This window comes from Solanum lycopersicum, chromosome 1 (genome assembly GCF_036512215.1).
Source record: "Solanum lycopersicum chromosome 1, SLM_r2.1".
Taxonomy (NCBI): Eukaryota; Viridiplantae; Streptophyta; class Magnoliopsida; order Solanales; family Solanaceae; genus Solanum; species Solanum lycopersicum.
This window is the reverse complement of record NC_090800.1, coordinates 90,527,650-90,548,661: the sequence shown is the minus strand read 5'-3', so window position 1 is coordinate 90,548,661 and position 21,012 is coordinate 90,527,650. Positions and strand designations below refer to the sequence as shown.

The 21,012-nt window shown below is 32.9% G+C and overlaps 2 protein-coding genes across 4 annotated transcripts; one reads left to right on the top strand and one right to left on the bottom strand.

Annotated features, from left to right (window-relative positions):
• Positions 1 to 3,529: 3,529 nt before the first annotated feature.
• LOC101253436 (uncharacterized) lies at positions 3,530 to 6,691 on the bottom strand. Its single transcript, XM_004231333.5, has 3 exons — positions 6,380 to 6,691; positions 4,189 to 6,290; positions 3,530 to 4,087 (listed from the first exon to the last, which is right to left on the bottom strand). The coding sequence occupies exons 1-3, from the start codon at positions 6,555 to 6,557 to the stop codon at positions 4,013 to 4,015; spliced, it is 2,355 nt and encodes a 784-aa protein (XP_004231381.1). The 5' UTR covers positions 6,558 to 6,691; the 3' UTR covers positions 3,530 to 4,012.
• Positions 6,692 to 8,697: 2,006 nt separating this feature from the next.
• On the top strand, positions 8,698 to 20,243 carry LOC101259000 (aspartate--tRNA ligase, chloroplastic/mitochondrial). Of its 3 annotated transcripts, none has more exons than XR_011213612.1 (16): positions 8,698 to 9,175; positions 9,823 to 9,966; positions 11,397 to 11,506; positions 12,876 to 12,987; positions 13,158 to 13,229; positions 13,605 to 13,696; positions 13,940 to 14,060; positions 15,298 to 15,420; positions 15,891 to 16,086; positions 17,422 to 17,609; positions 17,727 to 17,798; positions 17,874 to 17,943; positions 18,666 to 18,764; positions 18,857 to 18,937; positions 19,360 to 19,417; positions 19,815 to 20,243. XR_011213612.1 is itself a non-coding variant. In XM_004230626.5 (15 exons), exons 1-15 carry the CDS (start codon positions 8,804 to 8,806, stop codon positions 19,982 to 19,984), a joined length of 2,010 nt encoding a protein of 669 aa, XP_004230674.1. In that variant the 5' UTR covers positions 8,698 to 8,803; the 3' UTR covers positions 19,985 to 20,243. The 3 variants fall into 3 exon arrangements, 1 of the variants encoding a protein (XP_004230674.1); XR_011213611.1 differs by having other exon boundaries at positions 17,874 to 18,156; XM_004230626.5 differs by lacking the exon at positions 17,874 to 17,943.
• The last annotated feature ends 769 nt before the right edge of the window (positions 20,244 to 21,012 follow it).

The following is a 21,012-nucleotide window of genomic DNA, read 5'->3' as shown; positions in this document are numbered from 1 at the left end:
TTTTTTTTTTGACCTTCTTTTGATTATAATTTCAGAATAACAATTTTTAAAAAATATGTTAAGTTATTTTCTCTTTATTATTTACTTACAACCAGCATATCTATTTACATATAAAGATAGAATGTTAGAAATAAAATAAGATGATGTGGTATATTTCTATCACCTCCGATCACATTTCTAAATTATTTAGCATGTTTTTTATTTTTCTTCACCAGTGTGATATTGTAAAATATATTTTTAAAATTTCATCTTTTAATAATATTATTTTGCATAATTGACATTTTTTTTATATGTAACTTTTATTTTTTATTGTTAATTAATAATATCCACGACTTCAAAACCTATCATGTGGATAACCCCCTAAAGTAATTAATGTGCAAGTTATATAGTTTTTCTTATCTTACTTAGTTGCTATGAGCAACAATTTTAAAGAGATTCTCTATAGAGTTTTTGTATTTTATTAGTATTTTAATTATTTTTTTATATTATAAATTTATAAATATTTATTAACAGTTTTGGTATATTGTAAATGTTGTTTTTTTTTCATTCTGTAATAATAATTATTGTGTTGCTATTTTTTTTAAATATTGAATGTTTGCTTTTCATATTAGATTCATGTTTAAATAAAAAAATTAAGTAGAGTATATTGTTAGTTGAAATGCAATAGATTCTAAAAGATGTAATTATTTTAGATAAAATAATATGATAAGCATGACTTGAAATTAGTTGTATATTTCCATTCTAGAAATTTCATTCACACACACATATGTTTTCTAATTTATTAAGTTATTGGTTATCAATTTATTTAGAGTAACTTTTTTCATTAATATTTTTTTATGAACACTGTATAATTCAACTCCCTCCTAAAATATAATTTAGAATTTATTACAGCCGCATAAACAAAAAGAAAATTTCCATGAAATTATTTTTCTTTCGTTACATGTTTCTAAAGACAACATACCAAATAGATTATACGAAATCAACTATATTTAAAATACTAAAAGCATAGATAGTGAACAACAAGTTGAAAAATATTACTTATTGGGTTCAATGATAATAATAATTGACTCAAAATATTTAAACAAAAAAAATTATTAATAAATCTAATAAGATCCGCGTGAAGCACGGATATGTTAACTAGTGTTAAGTTAAATTGTGAGAAGTAAATGTGAACTAAGAAAATAAATAGGAGAAAAATATTCTCAAAAAAAAAAAAGGTCACATGATTAGCTATTATTAGTCAAATAATAATAAATGTGTCATTTACCGAGAATAGAATTGAGTTAGTTAGAATAAGTGTTATTTGATTAGATAGAAATGGCTAACTAAAAAGTTTGATTATCGTAAAATTTATTTGTATGTGATATTTTTAAATTAATTTTATCATACGAGAAGTCATGTCTTTTACAACTATTTTTTTTACACCACTATAAATTAATCGTATACATAATTTATGTTATTTTCTTTTATTTTAGTTGTCTCATTTAACCAGATGAATATTGTAAATATTATTTTAAATGCTTTTAAATTTTATGATGTATATTTAAACAAATTTGTATTATAATAAAATGTCTTTTGAATTTAGAACTCATCTCAATTATTAATAGAAGATAAATTTATTTTACTACATAATTCAAAAAAAATGGTCAGCTCATAAGTTATTATTAGTAAGTAATAATAAATGTGTCATTTAATAAGGGTAGGATTGAGTTAATCAAAATATGTGTTATTTAATTGACTACAATGACTAATTAAAAGCTTAGTTATCCTAAAATTTAATATATATGCAATATTTAAAAATAAATTTTATCATATGAAAATAATGTCTTTTTTCTTAAAAGCACAAAAAAAATCTCTTCAATTTTTATTCATACTACTATAAAATCAAAGGTGTTCATAACTTGTGTTCTTTTCTTTTATTTAGGTGTCTTCATTTTACTAGATAAATAGTATCATTGTTATTTATTTAAAAAATACTTTTAAATCTTATGATGTTAGATATAATAAAATATCTATTAAATTTATAAGTAAACCTGAATATTAATGAAAAAAAAATATTTCACATAATTCAAAAAAAAAAAGAACCTTTAAAAATGAAAGTGAAAGAATTGTTTTAATATATTGATTTTGAATAATAATTCAAAATTAGGTTGAAATTTATTGTGCTTGATTAAAAAATTTAATTATATTTTTATTTTGTTATTCGAAAACTTTAAGTTGTTAATTTTCTAAAAGAGCCCAAAAAAACGTGTGCATAATTTATGGAGTAATTCTTTTCTTTTATTTTAGTCGTCTTATTCCTTTGGATGTATATTATAATTATTATTTTGAAAATTGTCTTTAATTTTATGATGTTAACTTGAATATGATCATGATATTATAAAATGTCTTGTAAATTTAGAAGATAAACTATTATGATAAAATTAATTGATTTTTTAGAACTGGTGAAAATTTTGACCTTCCAAGATGAAAGTGAGGTTTGATATGTTGTTTTTGAATTTCAATTTGATGTTGGGTTAAAACATATAATGTGATATTAATTTTTTTTTAACAATATTTTTCTTCACAGATTTTTTTGTTTTGTTTTTGTAAAAACTATAATGTAAGTTATTGTGGATCACATAAAATAATGATTTTATTATAACAGAAAAGGATCAATGTGATTGTGAATATGAATTGTTGTTTTATTACACTAATGGTATTTGGAAGATATAAAAAAAGATTCTGTTAGGTAAGTTGTCATATTGAAATGAGCGTATTGATTAATAAAATGAAAAAAAATTGATCAAGGAATTCACGCGAGAAAAAATATGTTGACATTTAGTGAGATGGGATATTATTTGACAAGTGAAATAAGGTAATCATACAAAAAAAGTCGATCGCCAAATAATATATCACAAGTCACATACAAATGAACGTAATAATTAATAAAAATGAAAAAAAAAATTGTCAGGAGAATTCATACGAAAAAAACATGTTGACATCTATGCAATTACGAATAACGTGATAATGATGTGTCCTTTAATAAGATAAATTAATATTTGACAAAAGATAAAAATACTCATATAAAAAGGATCAAACAACACAAGTCACGTGAGAATGAATACATATTTTAATGAGGTAAGATCATAATTTCTAGGGAGAAAAATTAGTGGCGTAGCTACATACTGTCGAATTTTTTTTTAGCATTTATACAAGTAAATGATATACGAAATGATTAAATAACCTATTTTGGACCCCCTTAACATAACAAGTTGCTATTTCTGAACACCGTCACTGAAGAAAATGATCCACATTCCATACGAAAAAGATTAATCACCAAATAATCATGAATCACGTAAATTTTTTTTAAAAAAATGTGCAAAAAAAATAATAATAATAAAGACACATGTAAAAATCATGTAATAAAAATGTAAAAAACCACACATAAAAAATTGTGCAAACATATAATAAGATGTGCAAAATTTGTGCAGAAATTATGCACAGTAGTGAAAAAATTATGCAGAAAATTACAAAAATAGTGCAGAAATTATGTAAAAAAAAATGCAATGTTCCAAAAAGGTTCAAAGGTAACATGCTTCCTACAGTAATCTTCAAATAATATATAATACTCCCTATGTCCTAATTTACGCGACACACATAGAATCAATCTTGAATTAACCTTATCCTCCCTATAGTTGTGCATACTGTGAACTGTTTCAGAGCTATTTCTGTGTCCTTGGAGGAGTAAATGATGAAGTCAATGATCAAATTCATCGAAGCAAGTTCATACACACAAGCCACAGGAAATCCTCAACTAATAAAGGATTCAACAAACTGAGGCAGCATGCAGAAAGTTTCACTAACAGAAAGAAAAATCAGCTAACTGATAAAAACATTAACATACTAAAAATCACACTTGAATCACTTCAATTAAGTCAGAAGTTATGGCCTAAGAACTCATTTGCTGAGAAGCAAAAAGAGCATTTTTCTTCAGTTGTGTCAATGCAGCGGTGACATGACTTCAAAATCTTCATGGAGAAATAACATGGTTTCTAATTCTGCTCGAGCGCCTTACAGGGGTGATGACTTCTTCTCCTCCACTTGCCTAAAGTTTCACAATGAAAAACCAGAAAATATATCAGTAAGAGAGAACAAATTTGCGTATTTAAATCCAGAAAATACATACACCAAGTCATAAACACTCACATGCTTGATAGGAATCCTCTCATATGTAGTGAAACTTCCATAAGAAGGAGAACCCATTGAGAACTCGGATGCTGTCAAGGACTCTCTTTTGTTACTCTTCCTCGGTTTCTTCTCAATGCTCTGAGCCTCATCATTCTCTGATCTGGGGTCTTTCTTGCTATTAGATGAACTTATCTGAAAGCTGCTCATTTCTGAGGGACAAGACTCTCCTGAGACATCGACTTCTGTGGGCCAATTCTGAGAGGAATGCTTCTCCTGGTGTGTTGCAAATTTCTTACTTGGGACTTGATCAGCATGAACTACTACTGGATGCATAGTCTTATCACTTCTTTTCACATAGAAAACTGTAGCAGCAAGCAGACTCAGTGCAAGTGAGGAAATCCCCAGGATCTGATATGCTCCTGCATTAGCTCCATCATTTCTATCAATTGGAGACTGCATTATTTCCACAGTTTGGGCATCTTCGACAGCAGAATCATCTTTCACTAAGATTTCAGGATTGCCGTTCACCGACTCATGTTTAGCATCAGTACTGATAGCATTATCAGCAATGTAAGATTCGGATTCATCCAACTCAAGGTGAACATCAGAAGTTGTAAGCCCTTGGTCTAAATCCCTTTCTGAAATATCAGCTACATTCCCCTCAGCTATGACAACAGAAACTTCTTCAGTCTCCAACAAGTCATGCTGACTTTGTTCTAAATCCTTTTCCTCTAAGCTATCAGACTCATCTACTTCAGCTTCTTCAATATCCAAGCCATGCGCTTCTTCAATTTCCACTTCATCGTCATCATCTAAATCAGTGTCCATTTGAAAATCTTCCTCATAAGTCTCAGTTTCAAACTCTTCATCATCCTCTTCCAATTCAATTGGGTCAATCTCTATATCTAATTTCTCACTACTAGTACTACCTTTCAAATATCCATGATACATGCTGCTACTCTCTGCTAGATCAGTCAAGTTTGCAAATTTTAAAGGCTGCGGGTAATCTACCTTACCGAGGTCACTAATCAACTTTGAGAAATAAGAAATTGCTTCACCTGAATATTGCTTAAAGTAACTATTAGCCTTAGCCAAGACTGGAATATCTGATGGTATGCTGAGATAAGAGAGACTTAAGTCTACAGTCCCAGGAGTAGCAAGTATAGGAGAATCAGTAACTGAGATTGATAAGAAAGCAATTACGAGTACCAACAGCAGAGAAAACTTTGATATCGAAAAAGACCTAGGTTTTGCGCTCATTTTTGCTTCAGAAATGTCCTCAGCAACAGGTAGAGCAGGTTCAGCAGTTTCCTCAGCAACAGGTATTGCAGCAACAGAAACTTTAGGCTCCTCTTCCTCTTCTTGATCAACTGTTGCTTCAATGAACATCTCTTCTGAAGAAGAACCATCAGATTCTTTCAGTGAATCTTCAGTAAGAGAACTCTCACTGCCATCTATGTCTGACAAGTTTTCAGACAGTAACTCAGACAAGAAGATGTCATCTAGCTTCTTTGCTTCTCCTACATCCATTCCTTTTCCTTTACTGAGTAAAACTTCAATCATTGGGTTGGGTTTGTAGTGAAGAAACTGAGGCCTTGGAGATAGGTAATTGGTTTTAGGGTCATATGGAGGTAAAGAGGGGTCAGCATCTAGCGGGGCTATTGCAGGAGAAACCAGCGATTCATCATTGCAAATATCAGAATCCATGGTTACAGTATCAGAAAGGGATTCAGATGCATTGTTGCAATTCGAAGGAACCTCAGAAAATGTTACCTTTTTCGGAGCTTTGGTTACTGGAGGAAGACCTTCAACATGAACAATCTCTTTAGACTCCATAACATTCACAGTTCCTTCAAAGTTTTGATTATGTTCTTCAGAAAAGAATGTAGCTTTACCGTCAGAGAAGGTGATTGAAGTCCTAACAGGATCGTTTCTTTCCACCAAGATTTTCTTTTTAGGGGATTGAGCAATCTTGGAAGAAGCTGAAATAGTCGGAGACATGAAATTCTTTGAACCCTTTGCCGGTGATTTCAATTTCGCTGCTTTAGATTCATTCTCCTTCTCTTCATTACCCCATGATAAACCTTCTTTCCCTGGATTAGACACCCTTCTCGCCGAATCTGCAATAGAAAAAACAAGAAAGTAAAAATTAAGTAATCTTGAAACATTTCAAAATCAAGAAATTTGAGTAAAAGAAAGGGGAAATTACCAGCAGGGCTATTTGCAGGAGTAACAGGGTTGAATCCTCTTTGGGTTGAAAGAAGTGAAGGTCGTGAAAAGGGGTTGCCGGTGAAACTTCTTCTGGTGTTTTCAGATGTTCTTGAATGAGGAGGCGGAACGGGTCTCGCAGTAATGGGAGAAGGGGATTTGTTAGAAGAAACTGCCATAGATGATAAGGTAACCAAGAAAGGTAAGAAAATCGTGTGCAGAGAATAGATAAAGAAATTGAGAGAAAGGAAACTCAGGTAATTGAGAAGATCTTGAAGGATTTTGACTTGATGAAGATGCTATAAATCTTTGTAACGGCTAGTTTTGAAGAAGGGGATTTAGATATTTGAATTCTGCAATTTTTATGACCGTTGGAGTGAAAAACGATCAAAGCAGTTTTACCTTTGATGATTACTTTTTTTTTCTTTCCTTATTCGCCCATAAAAGTGGGTTTTAAATTAAAGATAAAAACTTTTTTGATTATAATACAGCCTCAGAAAAATTATTTTCAATCAATTAAAATGTAATTGTAATTTGCTGCTATCTTTTTTTTTCTTTATAGATAATAAATGCGAAGTTTGACTTTTAGATAAAAAACTTTGGTTTAACAGAATTTTAAAAATTATTTTCGTAATCATATCAATTAAAATGTAATTTTAATAATTGTGAGTATTTTTTTTATTGGCCGATAAAGTGAATTTTTAATTAAAAATTGACAAAATTTGATTCAATGGAGCATCAAAAAAAATATTTTTGCAATCATATCAATTAAAATGTAATTGTAATGACTGCTTCTTTTTTATTTTTTATTGATTTATAAAAGTAAATTTTTAATTAAAAATAATGATTTTGATTTAATAGAACCTTGAAAAAATTATTTTCACAATCATGTCAATTAAAATGTAATTATAATTAACTGTATTATTATTAACAACTTTGATGATAGATACCTAGAGTTAAAAAAATGACAAGTACTAATATGTATAACCTCTTTATAAATATATGAACTTTTATGTGTAACAAAAAAACTTACTTAATATAGTCATAACATAAGGGAATTTGGGTTGGGATGGTTGCAACTCAAATGAATCTTTACATCGAGTTTAACTGATATTAATATTTTTATTTTATGAAATTTGTACAAGTGTCAACATTGTTTAAAACGTATAAATATAAAAGTCATATTGATTAGGAATATATCAATAGTAAATATTTTATTTTCTCAATTGTAATCGAATTTTATTTCCTTTTTTAATGCCGTTATACGGGGTGGATCCGTTGAGTCAACCCGACCCAATTCATAATTTAGTTTGACTGGACAAATTTTTTTCGAGACCATAAAAAATAAGACTTTTTAAACGGTTTAGTTTGTTCATTAATATATTTATTTAATTTTCTATTTAGCTAGTTATAGTTATATACACAAAAACGATTTAGTTTATTCATTAATATATTTATTTAATTCAAGCATTATCATGTTAAATTTGATATTATTATACATATACTTTATGTTTAAGAAAATTACTTTCTTATACTCGAAATATTTGCATTAGTAATATCATATAATATTGTCTGGAAATTATTTATATTTAAATTAAAAACTTATGAAGTGAGTTGACTCGTTCCTTTTCAACCCACAACACATGCTTGATACCACTAAAATAATGGATTAACCCTAAAGCTCATGCAGACTATTCAGATAAATTTGGTTATTAACAACTCTACAAATTTTATAAATAAGAACAAAACCTCCACGAGCAGGATTTCAACAGTGATCAAAATGAATAAAATTCAATTTACTATTGTAAAATTAAAAAAAAAAACAGTGAAAATTTAAAACTTATTTCAAACTGTCAATAGATTGAGCAATACTATATAAGTAAAAATAGTGTGAAATACATAAAATCACCATTTTAAGTTTATCATAAAACTTACTTTTAACTCTTTGACTCTGTAGACATTTAAATACCCTCTTGTTGTAATTTAAAGTGAATCAAACTTTTTCAAAGTGCTTTTGTGGAAATACCACATTATTTATTAGTATATAGAAAACACTTTCGACTACACTAAAAAAATATTTATTTTCTTCCAAAAGCTTAATAAAATTCTTTACTTTTCTAAACTAAACACTCTTAGCTTTTAAAAATTTGATTAAATAAACTAGACGTTAATCATAAAAAAGGTTTGAATTCTCAAATCAAATTATATCAAATAATTACACATTTAGAAACTTTTTATTTAATTTTAAACGTAAAAAATTTGACAACATTATTTTCACTCCGTCTATATATATATATATATATAGGTGAAGGAAAAGTTATTTCCGTAAAAGAAAAATAAAAGCGTAGAAGCAAAGCAAATCATCTTCTTCTTCTTCAAGAAACAGTGTCTTGTCCACACAACACCATTGCTCTTTCAATCCGCCATGTCCCTCTTCTTTCGTTCCTTACCCACCATAGCCATTCGCTCTAAACCTTCTCCTCTCACTTCTCTACCTTTTTTCTTCATTAATTTCCATAACCCCATCACCCACAACCCCACTTCACTTATCAACCGCACTCTTTCTTCTACTTCAGTCTCCGCTTCTCCCACTACTCCTGAAACAGTTGTCGTCCCTAATCCAAAGGTTTCTCCATCTCCGAATGCCCTTCAATGGGTAAGTCGGAATCAATACTGCGGTGAATTGTCCGAAGAAGATGTGGGTAAACGGGTTCGGCTTTGTGGGTGGGTCGCTCTTCATCGGATTCATGGGGGTCTCACTTTCGTTAACCTTAGAGACCAAACTGGAATTGTTCAGGTGATTTTACATCTTTATGCAATTATTATTATTGTTGACTTTTAATTTTAAACCCCCAGTTTTTGAATCCAAGATTTTATCCCTAGTTGATTGATTGATAACACCCCCATTGTTATATGCAAGTCTCATATAATAATAGAAGTTTTTCCCTTGTTGAAGTTTGCCTATGTAGTGGCCATCCTGTAGTATTTGAATGAAATTGGACCCAATGAAGTGTGGGATGGATATAGATGATTCATGTACTGCACAACTAGTTTTTCGTTGTGACACGGTTGATTGATTAATTGTCATTCCCATTGGGAAGGGTACATCCTTGGAAGATTTTATCTTTATCTAGAGACAAGTAGTTTACAATTGAGGCGTAGTGGATTGATTGTCTATTTGTTATCCCATGTTACCTTTAAGAGGAATCCCTTTAGTATTTGAATGAATGTGACCTGAATAGTTATAGAAAGTTGTATGCTGGCAAGTAGTGTTGAATTGATGAGATTGCTGATTAGTGTCTTAATTTGCACATTGAAATATCACTCCTCTTGAAGTTTCCTCTTTATGGATTATCTGTAGAAATTGAAGTTTCCCAAAGAATGATTATGTTATATTGATGTCAATGTAATGGACCTAGTTGGTGATGGAACTGTTAATTTCAGATTACTACACTTCCTGATGATTTTCCTGATGCTCATTCTACTGTGAGAGATCTGAGACTCGAATATGTGGTTGCCATTGAAGGTGTTGTTCGGCCTAGGCCAGCTGAGTCTGTCAACAAAAAGATGAAAACTGGCACGATAGAGGTAACTTATAATGACCTTTGAATCACCACAACTATTTCTCCTCTTCCTTCCATCCTTTTTGGTGAGTGTCGAACCTGTCTCTCCTCATTTTTGTTAGCTTAGTTTTGCACATGGTATTATCACATTCATTGGTCGCTCGTTACAATTGAGAATCGTGTGGCAGTTTGAAAGATAGTTTTACCTTAAAAACTTATAAAAGATCTTCAAGGCATGGGCATGTATGTTGCGGAAATTATGGTAGTTTACATGAACTTCCAATTTGTAAGGCTCTGATCTTGCTTAATCTTACTTGAGTCATGTAGAGCTTTATCATTAGCTTCCCAGATTTCTCTGGCTACTGCTTCTGTCACGAGGCATCTTTTTATCTAGTCTCCCAAAAAGTATGTGCACACACCTCAATTATTCCAGTGGGTACCTGCTGCCTATCACCAGGACATGTATGTGAGGTATCAGGTACTTCTGCCCACCAAGGCTTGAGCATACGGGAAGAAAATCACTTAGTAATTTTTGGCTCCTCACGATTCCCTGTCCACTTTATTGACCAGTAGGCCACACCCTTGGGTGCATGGAATGCATCTTTCATAATGAATGCTAAACAGCATACAGGATGACTTGGTACTGATCCAATTGGCGTTATTAACCAGTAGTGGTTCTTATGCCATAGCCTAGTGTATTGCAATTAAAATAGTTAAATGTTGCTGAAAAGATATGAGAAAGAGCATATGACATACATTTTAATTTTGGATAAATTGACCTCTAATCTGAAGTGCTGTTAAGTTTTTCAATAATAACTTAAGTATTACTAGTCAATTAAGTCAGAAACTTTATAAGGGCCTTAATCAAATCTTTTAAACCTGACACTCCGTTCTTATCATCCAAAGACTTTTGTCTTTCTGCTTCATGATCATCTAATTTTTTCTTAATTGCTTGGATCTTTTTTAGTGGCAATATCTATATCTCATCATACTTAAGTCAGAAACTTTATAAGGGCCTTAGTCAAATCTTTTGAACCTGAGACTCCGTTCTTATCATCCAAAGACTTTTGTCTTTCTGCTTCATGATTATCTAATGTTTTCTTAATTGATTCAGTTTTTTTAGTGGCAATGTCTATATTATCATCATACTAAGTTTATTCTAGTGGTTTGAGTTTGGGACTTCCATATTGGAGGTCTCAAAGTTCGGAACCCCTTGCCAGCGAAAGCAAGGGTTTGCCTTCTGGGTCGAGCTCGTCGCACCAGGTTTGCTTAGTGCTGGTTACTTCTCCTATGTGGTTTGCGAGCTATTGCATAGGCGCGGGGTTTAAACCCTGTGCGCACCCAAAGGGCAGCGGCTGCGGGTTTCCCTTGTAATTAAAAAAAAAAGAAGTTTATTCCATATGCTAGTTTCTTAACGAAGTCTTTAATATTTCCACTAATTGGTTATGCATGCAGGTTGCTGCAGAGGATGTGCAGGTGTTGAATGCAGTAAGATTGAAGTTGCCCTTCTTGGTAACAACAGCAGATGATGCAAAAGATTCATCTAAAGAAGAAATCAGATTGCGGTAACTTATGAAATTTCTATAGCTGTTTGCTGAATCTTTTTCTCTTTCTTCTCTGTTTCGTGTTAGACCCCCCTGTCAGACCCCACTTGTGGGATTGGTGTTGGGTATGTTTGCTGTTGTTGTAAATACGATAGCAGTATTTGTCTAATTAGATAGTTTTGCGACTTGAAGTAATTTATATTTTGACGATATCAAAGTCAATGACGTAACTATTAGCTGCTAAACCCTTTTATTTTTTGACGAATATGTTGCTGGTGCTTTACACCAATTCTTAATATGGTCTGGAAGGGTGATCTTAATTGTTATTCTCCTCCCTTTCTGGTTAGGGGTCAAAACCAAGAAGTTCTTGCATTTCTTTTCTCTTTTCTTAGATAAGTGTCTTGAATTTTACTAGCAGTATTGGTTCTTTGAGACCTAATTGTAGACTTGAAAATCAGCAAACAGTGGCATTTGTCTGTACTTATTGAAAAAGAAATAAACATTAGTGCCTTTTCTCTGTAACGACACAAGAGAGTTTTTTCTTTTTTTTGGGGGGGGGGGGGATCACGTTGGAAGTAATTGAACTTTATAAGGCTTTGTGCTCTAGATTTCTTCTTGAATATCTTTGCTGGTAACTTGCTTCCCTATTTGCAATACGCGGGATTTTTTATTTGCTCTATATTTTCTGGTGGAATGGAACCACCAATGCTAATCCCACAAGTGGGTCTGAGGAGGGTCATGTGTGCGCAACCTTACCCCTACCTCGTGAACATTTATTTTTCTGGTGGAATCCGTGCATGTTTAATTCCAATTCAGGAAAAAAGATCCAGGATAGAAGTTGCATTTAGAAATTATTGGTTTCTATGTAGGTGCTAAAAGTTGTCTTCTGAGCAATCTCTGTCGTCTCTAGAGACTGTCTCTGTTCTTGTATTGAAGTGCTTAGGCCTCCCCCAATTTTGTTCTTAGTAATGAAATTTTTAATTGATCCATTTGATCTTTTGGAACTTTATTTGGAATCTCGAGAGTAGAAAAAAATGAATGAACTCAAGCACTCAAAATGGTTTTATATTTTTCTAGATAAGCGTTTTGTCATTTTTTGCTTCTTTTTCTACCAGTGCTTTTCTATTGATGTGATAAGGGCATAGTCCAGCTTATTTACCTTTCAAACTATTAATTAAATAGCAAGGGCATAATCCAGCTCTCTTGCACATATCAAATATCAGCTTTGATTTGTTGCGGCTTGTCGTTTTTCTTGTTATATGTATATATTCTGCGAATACAATCCTTTTTTTTCATTGCAGAAACAATTCCTGTTTCCTTAAAACTTTGTACCCATTTCTTATATTGACACAGTGCTTCTTGCTAGAAACTAATTTGTACACATTTTTAGGTATCGATGCCTTGATTTACGCCGTCCGCAGATGAGCTCAAATATAATCTTGCGACATAGAGTAGTGAAGCTTCTTCGAAGATACCTAGAAGATGTGCATGATTTTGTTGAGGTAATATGTTTGCCCTCTAATTGTATTATAATATTCTTCTTTTTTCCTGTTGTGAATAAGTAGTTTGGTTATCTGGTCTTGATGAAATTGTTGCCTTTTTATTTTCTTTTATTTGTTGTGTGGCTTCTGTTGTTAGTGTTGACCCCAACATTCTCATGGTTACAAGGTAGATTGAGACACCAATACTATCTAGATCTACTCCTGAAGGTGCTCGTGATTATTTGGTTCCTTCAAGAGTCCAGGTATTCTTTACTTATCTTCTGTTTTGCTACTTTTATTGCTAATTCACTCCCTCTATTTCCTGTTATTCTTCAGGAAGACTGTTGGTACAAAAGTAGCGAGTCTTCTCGAAAATTACAGTATTTGTTCCCCCAGATCTTTGATTTATTCTTCATTCTAATTTTACATTTGAATTTAAATACGCTTATGGAGAACAAGGAGAAATGTGCTTAACAAATCGACAAAAGAAGAGTTTGTCCAAAATTATTATCCATGGGATGTCTAGAAAATTGTTGAACTTACTGTTATATTTTTATGATAGACATACTAATTGAACGAAGGCTCTCTCTAGTTAATTCTCCATGACATTAAATTTATTTTGTGGTTGTGTTATAAAGCCAGGAACATTTTATGCACTACCCCAGAGTCCACAGCTGTTCAAGCAAATGCTGATGGTCTCCGGATTTGATAAATACTATCAAATAGCAAGGTAATTCGTTTGTATAGTAGCAACTTAAGATATTTCTACTTCAAATCTCTTGCATACAAAGTTCATGGTGATCCAGAGTTAAAGCTCAGGCTTACCCACCCTTAAAACTAGGTGAAACAATATAGTCTTATTGACACATAAGAGTAGTTATCTTATTCTTAAAATAAAGAAAAGAAATGTGCTCATGAGCATGTACCCCCCATAAGCTACTACTCACGTTGGTCTGTATTGTGTAATTTTCAGGTGCTTTAGGGATGAAGATTTGAGAGCCGACAGACAACCCGAGTTTACACAGCTAGATATGGAAATGGCTTTCACTTCTATGGAGGACATGCTGAAGCTCAATGAGGATTTGATTAGAAAGGTTAGATGTTAATGAAAGGAGTAAGCTCTGTGAAAGTGTTAATTATAAAAAAAAACAGCATCAACTTTAAAATACTGGACAGTATTGCTTCCTCCAGGTTATGCAGTGCAGCTCAAGTTTTTGGAGAGTATTTGCACTATCAAAGAATTAATGTATAACATAGACATGCATATGCAGTGATCTATTTCATCAGAGGTGCTGGAAATAACAAAGTTGTGAAATGATTGCCACATTTTTATTAGTTATTTATTAAATCACCAAATATATGTATGGGGTCAATCCTAGGGAGTATGAGTGCCAGTACTGGTGTTGGTTATTGTTATGGTGAGATAGGAAAGTGATGCTAGAGTTGAGCCATGGTATACCTTAGTCACATTATACAAAAAGCAATTAGAGCGTTGTGTATATCTTGAAGGAAGTTTCTCCTGTCAGAAAATAATAATCTGCTTTAGTATTCCTTTTTGGCATTCCTCCCTTATTAGTGTGCATTGAGGCGAAAACATAGGTGATATCTTCCCATCTGTCCAAGCCTTGGTGGATAAAGTTACACGGTGTCTGTGCTATTTGTAGATAGCAGGCACCCTGTGGAATTAGTCGAGGTGTGGGCGAGCTGGCTCTGACAGAACGGTTGCCAGAAAAAAGTCGTGCATTGATCTTCTTCTTTTATGGAGATACGAGTGTAATTTCTAAACTGGGATATATAGCTACATTTCTTAAAATGTAACCTGACAACTAAAGTTCGTCTTTCTTTTGGTTTACAGCATATGACCTGTCCTAATTACTATAGAATTTACACTATGACATGAGTCAATATTGGCAGATGGGTATTTCTTTTGTTAGCAATATAATCTATCCTCTTGTTCTTTCTTCCTAGTTTTAGCACCCTCCAAAGATTTTATTTGTGTGATTCTAGTCCTGCCATGGCACCGAGTGTCTTAAGACATTATCTTTGGAGGGTGCCTTGCTTTTGCCTCTTATCTCTATCTTGAAAATCAAGTTTTTACATAAGTTGAATCACATCATACAATTTTTAAGCAAAAATTGTCAAGTCTGCATTTCATGTTCCAAAAGAGTGTTGTCAGAAATTTACAGGATGATTTTCTGAAGTCCTCAATGGGCCATCGTTATTTAGTTTTTCATTGCACAGTTAAAAATCCTAAACAAGTCAACTTTGACTCGTCTATATTTGTAAAAAAAATAATTCAACGCAGATGCATGATCACATCTTTTATTGCAGGTCTTTCAGGAAATTCAAGGTGTCCAACTGCCAAACCCTTTCCCAAGGCTTACATATGCTGAAGCAATGAGTCGATATGGTTCAGACAGACCAGATACTCGTTTTGATGTTGAATTGCGAGATGTAATTATTCTGCTGACTCCATTATAGATCTTTGTTCTTTTTTTGTATCTTTTTTTCTTGGAAGTGTACTTTTTCTTTCTTGCTCTGATGAACGTGTTGTGGTTGTCTAGCTGACGTGCTTTTTATGCTTTGTCTTATACTTGGGGCTTTGGGGGGTGGGGGGTGGGGGGGCAGAAGCAGAGGTATCATGCCAATTAAGTTAGACTATGACCCAGTTCACTTTCATAGGATTTTAGTATATTTTGATTTATATTTTTGGCACAAAGATTTTGCTGTTTTATCTGTACAATTGATAGAGTTTAACTGTATCTTATTCTACAAGCTCGCTGCTTCTGTGTTAAAGCTTCCTCTCCTTGTCTATGTAGTTGTATTATTTCCAAAGATGCTCCACATGAAGAAATTCAACTAAATACATCAAAATCCATGATACCACCCTGTAGCTGATGATACTTGTTTTGTTTGAAATGCAGGTGTCCGACATTTTCTCCAATACCACATTCAAGGTTTTCTCAGATGCCTTAGAAAGTGGAGGAATTATTAAGGGCTTATGTGTGCCATGTGGGACAAAAACTTACTCAAATACTGCTTTGAAGAAAGGCGACATTTACAAAGAAGCAATCAAATCTGGAGCAAAGGGTTTGCCTTTTTTAAAGGTGTTGAATGACGGTAATGGAAGTACTCTTATTGGCAATGAGTGCACGAGCCTGTTTGCTTATAAGCCAAAAGCCATAAGTTACGAATTGTAACTTATGAGTTTTGGCTTATTTTATCTTTTTGGTTTAAAAACAAGTGCTTAAATTTTGTTTTTTCCTAATTTTATCCAAATACTATTAAAGTGCTTAAAAACTATTTTGGCTTAAAATAAGCCAATCCAAATAGGCGCTAAATTATTTATTTTGTGTAGTTTTACTTCGGTTCTTTTATAGCCCCGTATATGACATTCTTCCTGAAGTTTAGTAGTTTTTTTGGGTAGACTTCCCTCAATGAAACAGATTTGCTCAATAATTGCCACACAACAAGACAATTCCTTCCATCCGCCATAAAAGCCCATAACTAGAGGTGGCAAATGAGCGGATTGGGTCAAATTGGGCGGGTTGAAAATGGGTAATCATTCAACCCGCCCATATTTGATACGGGTAAAAATGGGTTGGGTAATAAATGGGTTGGGTAAAATACTAGTTTACCCATATTTCATGAATAAATAGTTCTTTACTTAAGAATTCGATATTGAGAAAATAATTTAGTCTTTTTTTTAGATGAAATATGTTGAAAATGCTTTGTTTAGTTTTATTTTATTATAAAAGTAAAAAAAAAAAAAAGAACTTATAAAAAAATTTTGTGGGGGGGGGGGGGTCCAGGGTAGGGTGAAAAAAAAATTTGAAGTTAAAAATATTGTTTAAACAAACTTAATATTTTTGAAGGATAAGGGTTGGTTGGTGGTAGGGGGACGATGGCTGGGGTGGGTGGGTGGGTCTAGGGTAGGGTGAAAAATAAATATTTGAAGTTGAAGTTTTTAAAACAAACTTAATTTTATTTTGGGTGGGGGTGATGGGGGGACAATGGTAGGGATGAAAAAATGAAATTTGAAGTTGAAAACATTTTTTAAAAATAAACTTTTTTTTTTTGATGTGAGGGTGAGGGACTGGTGTGGGGGTGGGTTGGGGGGGGTCGAGGGTAGGGGTGAAAAAAATGAAATTTTGAAGTTCTAAGTATTTTTTAAAAATAAACTTTAATTTTTTTTTGGAAGCGTGGGGTGGAGGTCGAGAGTTTGAAATATTAATGACCCGTATATGAAAGTTTTGAAAAATCGCTTCTATAACTTGGTAACAGAAGGTTTTTTTGAAAATTTGAAGAAAACTTGCCAGCACTACCCATAACCTTTAAAAAAGTATGTTTGAAGAAAAACTAGGTGCAGGAGATATGGGCCATATCGAGGCTTCAAGTTATGTGGATGTACCTTCAAGTTTCTCTTGCCATAAATTGGTTACTGTAATTTCTCAGGGAGCATTGAAGGGATTCCAGCGCTGGTTTCTAGTTTGGATACATCAAAGAAAGAGGAATTGCTGAGTCAATTCTCTGCATTACCAGATGATCTTATCTTGTTTGCTGTTGGGCACCATGCAGAAGTAAATAAAACATTGGATCGTCTGAGAATATATGTAGCACATGAACTGGGTTTAATTGACAATGTGAGTTTCTGATGTCCAAATTTGGGTCTACATATGTGCTTATCTGCAGAAGACTTAGGTTCATGACTAGCATCTTGTATGTTCTAATGTCCATCTTTCCTTTGTTCATGTATCTAGTCCAGGCATTCAATACTTTGGGTGACTGACTTTCCAATGTTTGAGTGGAACGACTCAGAACAGAGATTTGAGGTATGGTGGCTTGAGTTATCTTCCGTGATGTATGTGCACTTTCAGTCCATCAGTCATTTTGCTTCTTGGTCTTAGGTGGTCTACTTTTGAATATTGAGGAGAAGTAAAATAAGCAAGCCTCCAAGGTGTCCTTAATTAATGTGAGGTATGGTGTCCTTAATGACACATGAGGTTCATGAAAGAAAATAAGGAAGAACTCGATGTTTGATTATCAAAGGAAAGGAATTAGAACACCAAAAGAACTCAATGCTTACGTTTAATGCTACCGCATACTTGGCTCGTTGTTGGTGAATATGAGCTTCACAATTATTTTATGTGGTATTATTCTTACCTGTTACGGCCTTACTAGCTGGAGAAGGTACAATCCTGATCTTTAATGGCCTGTCCATTTTCTATAATCATGACCTTGACTTGTCTAATATGCGTTCCGTTTTCAGTACCTGAAAGCTCTTACATATCAAGACCTAGAAAGCACAGGTCAATAAATTCATACCAATCAGGAATTCTACCTTTAGAGCTCTCACCAGTAGCTAGAAAACTATTGCTTATTTGTTAAAAAATTGAGAAACTCAAATAGAACTTTTAGATGTGTAACAGTAACTTGGGTTGTTTGTCACATTTCTCTTTGAAGATGAGAAGAAATTTGAGTCTCTGCTTTTGAAGAACATGAGCTGGGATGTGCCTTACATTAATTATTAGGATTGATCTAGCGAGGATATCCTTGATTTTGCCTTTAAGTGTTGCAATCAAATAAACACTACTAATTCTCAAAAACTGTGGGAATCAAATAATGACGTTTTTTCTAAGATTAATCTGTTTCTCTGTTATGATATTTCACTATGTGAAGTGACCATAATTTTCCTACAGGCTTTGCATCATCCTTTCACCGCACCTAATCCAGAAGATATAAATGACCTCTCTTCTGCGCGTGCCTTAGCTTATGACATGGTTTACAATGGTGTTGAGGTACATAATTCATGTTCACCTCACTAGTTGCTTCAGTGATAGAAGTGACGAAGATAAATTATTTTCTGTTTTTACCTTACATCTTAAATTAGATTGGTGGAGGAAGCTTGAGAATTTACAAGCGGGAAGTCCAAGAGAAGGTTCTTGATATTGTTGGCATTTCCCGAGAGCAGGTGAGTTGGCTCCTTGCATTGCATCCAGTGATTGTCCAGTTTTATGATGTATTTCCTTTTTTGCAGAAAGAACCTATGTGTTTATGGTATAGACCAGATTACGCACTTAAATTCACATTTTTAATTTGATCTTTCCTTGAATCTTGTGTTTTAGTCTACTTACACATGGTACTATATTTGCACTTTATGAGTATACAATCTTACTGGAAACAAATATAGGCAAGTTAGTATAAAAAGGAAGGGTGATTTGTGGATTGGGGTTGTGTACGTACAGCTATCCAAGGTTTAGGGTCACTGATGGTAAAAGAAATCCTGTATTTGATGTTGTTCTTGATCTTTGCTAAATTCTGACTGGACTTGAACCAATATTGCCAGTGAGTCAATTGAAACTAACTATGGATATGTTGTCTCGTTTGTGGCAGGCTGAAGCAAAATTTGGCTATCTTTTGGAGGCTCTGGATATGGGTGCTCCTCCACACGGTACTGTAGAATGCTTTCTGTTTTGACACTAAATTTGCTGGCACGAGGCAAACTCTTCTGCTAATCAAATGTCACAGGAGTTTGTATATTAGTACTATATTTCATGATGACCTCCTTTCCCTATCTGCTATGAAACAAATAAGCTAGATTTGAACTTCTATAGTGTCCTGAAAATGAGGAATAGATCCGTTTCTTTGAAGCCAAATACAATGCTAGGATGCCATGGGCCTCTAAAGTGGAACTTCAAACATGAACTAGGAACACGGTGGAGCTTTTCTCCCCCGAAAATCTGCTTGTTATACATCGTTCAGACAGTGTTCTTACTAATTTCTATTTTAATATTTGTCCCTGTTTGTGTGATTGTTGCTTAAAATTGTGATTACTAAATATGTTGCAGGAGGAATTGCTTATGGGTTGGATAGATTGGTGATGCTCTTGGCAGGCTCTCAGTCCATCAGGGATGTTATAGCTTTTCCAAAGACAACAACTGCTCAATGTGCCCTTACTCATTCACCATCAGAGGTTGATCCACAACAGCTTAAAGATCTTTCGTTGCAGAAGATATAGTTTCTTGATTGATTTTGGGAAGTATTATGTACTGGAGAAGTTGAGAAAAGCACACAAAGGGTAACGGTAGATTATCATCGTGGGATTGTTTTCCAAGGACATTGTTATTTTGACATATTGATATTGTAGCACCAATATAATTAGGTTCCAGTTTTGCCTTGCTGAGAGTGAAGAGGGGTACTTTAACTTGTGAAATTATGAATGCTTTAAGTTTATGAACATACTGATGAGGGAAAGGATTCGACCTACATTCATTTCAGTCATCTGTTTTTTCTTCTTTTCGGCATAATTACACCAATGGTTTTGAGAGAATTATACATCAAAAGACTCGAAACATTGTTGACATATCGTTACACTTGTTGTAAACTAATTATTACCTTATTGCATATATTTAAAATTACACCTAATTCTTTTCCTTCGCTATTAACATGCTTTTTATTGTCATTCACACAAACTAACAAGGCAATAACTTTATAGTTGACATATCTTACACCATTTTATGATAGTAAACTGCTAAGAAGTGCTAGTTTTGAAGCAATAATTTTTTTTTTACTTAAATCTACAGATTTCTAGTAGACATTTTCACATTATTTAATAATAACTGTGATGGAACTATACAAGAAAGTGATAAAAGTATAATTTTTATGAGTTACATTCTAGTCTATGAATATTTACTTGTTTAGTCTTGCTAACAAATTGGCACATATATATTAAAATCAAAAAGCAAACAATCGAAAGCCTTTACAATCAGAGCACTAAAATTTAAGTAATAGTAACATTTATAAATTCAAACACCCGCGTATACTTGATGTGATACATTGTACGTCTCTAATATGATGATTGTCTAGAAACATTTAATGATAATGCAAAATTCATGTTACTATTAAATAATAGAGTTTTATTAATCATTTAATATATTTTTTAATAAATTAATCTCAAATAAAATAGCGGTCAAGTGGAATAATTCAATAATATAATTCTAATTAGGAAAAATATGTATTGTCTAATTATGATCATTACGGTGTATC

What these genes read in the sequence shown, in the direction of transcription:
- LOC101253436 (XM_004231333.5), bottom strand. Translation starts at nt 6,557, where the DNA reads ATGGCAGTTTCTTCTAACAAATCCCCTTCTCCCATTACTGCGAGACCC. An exon ending in TCCTGCAAATAGCCCTGCTG is followed by an intron (nt 6,291 to 6,379) that starts GTAATTTCCCCT and finishes TTTCTATTGCAG; the next exon opens with ATTCGGCGAGAAGGGTGTCT. An exon ending in AGAGGATTCCTATCAAGCAT is followed by an intron (nt 4,088 to 4,188) that starts GTGAGTGTTTAT and finishes GTGAAACTTTAG; the next exon opens with GCAAGTGGAGGAGAAGAAGT.
- LOC101259000 (XM_004230626.5), top strand. Translation starts at nt 8,804, where the DNA reads ATGTCCCTCTTCTTTCGTTCCTTACCCACCATAGCCATTCGCTCTAAA. An exon ending in TGAAAACTGGCACGATAGAG is followed by an intron (nt 9,967 to 11,396) that starts GTAACTTATAAT and finishes TTATGCATGCAG; the next exon opens with GTTGCTGCAGAGGATGTGCA. An exon ending in TTTAAAGGTGTTGAATGACG is followed by an intron (nt 16,087 to 17,421) that starts GTAATGGAAGTA and finishes GTAATTTCTCAG; the next exon opens with GGAGCATTGAAGGGATTCCA.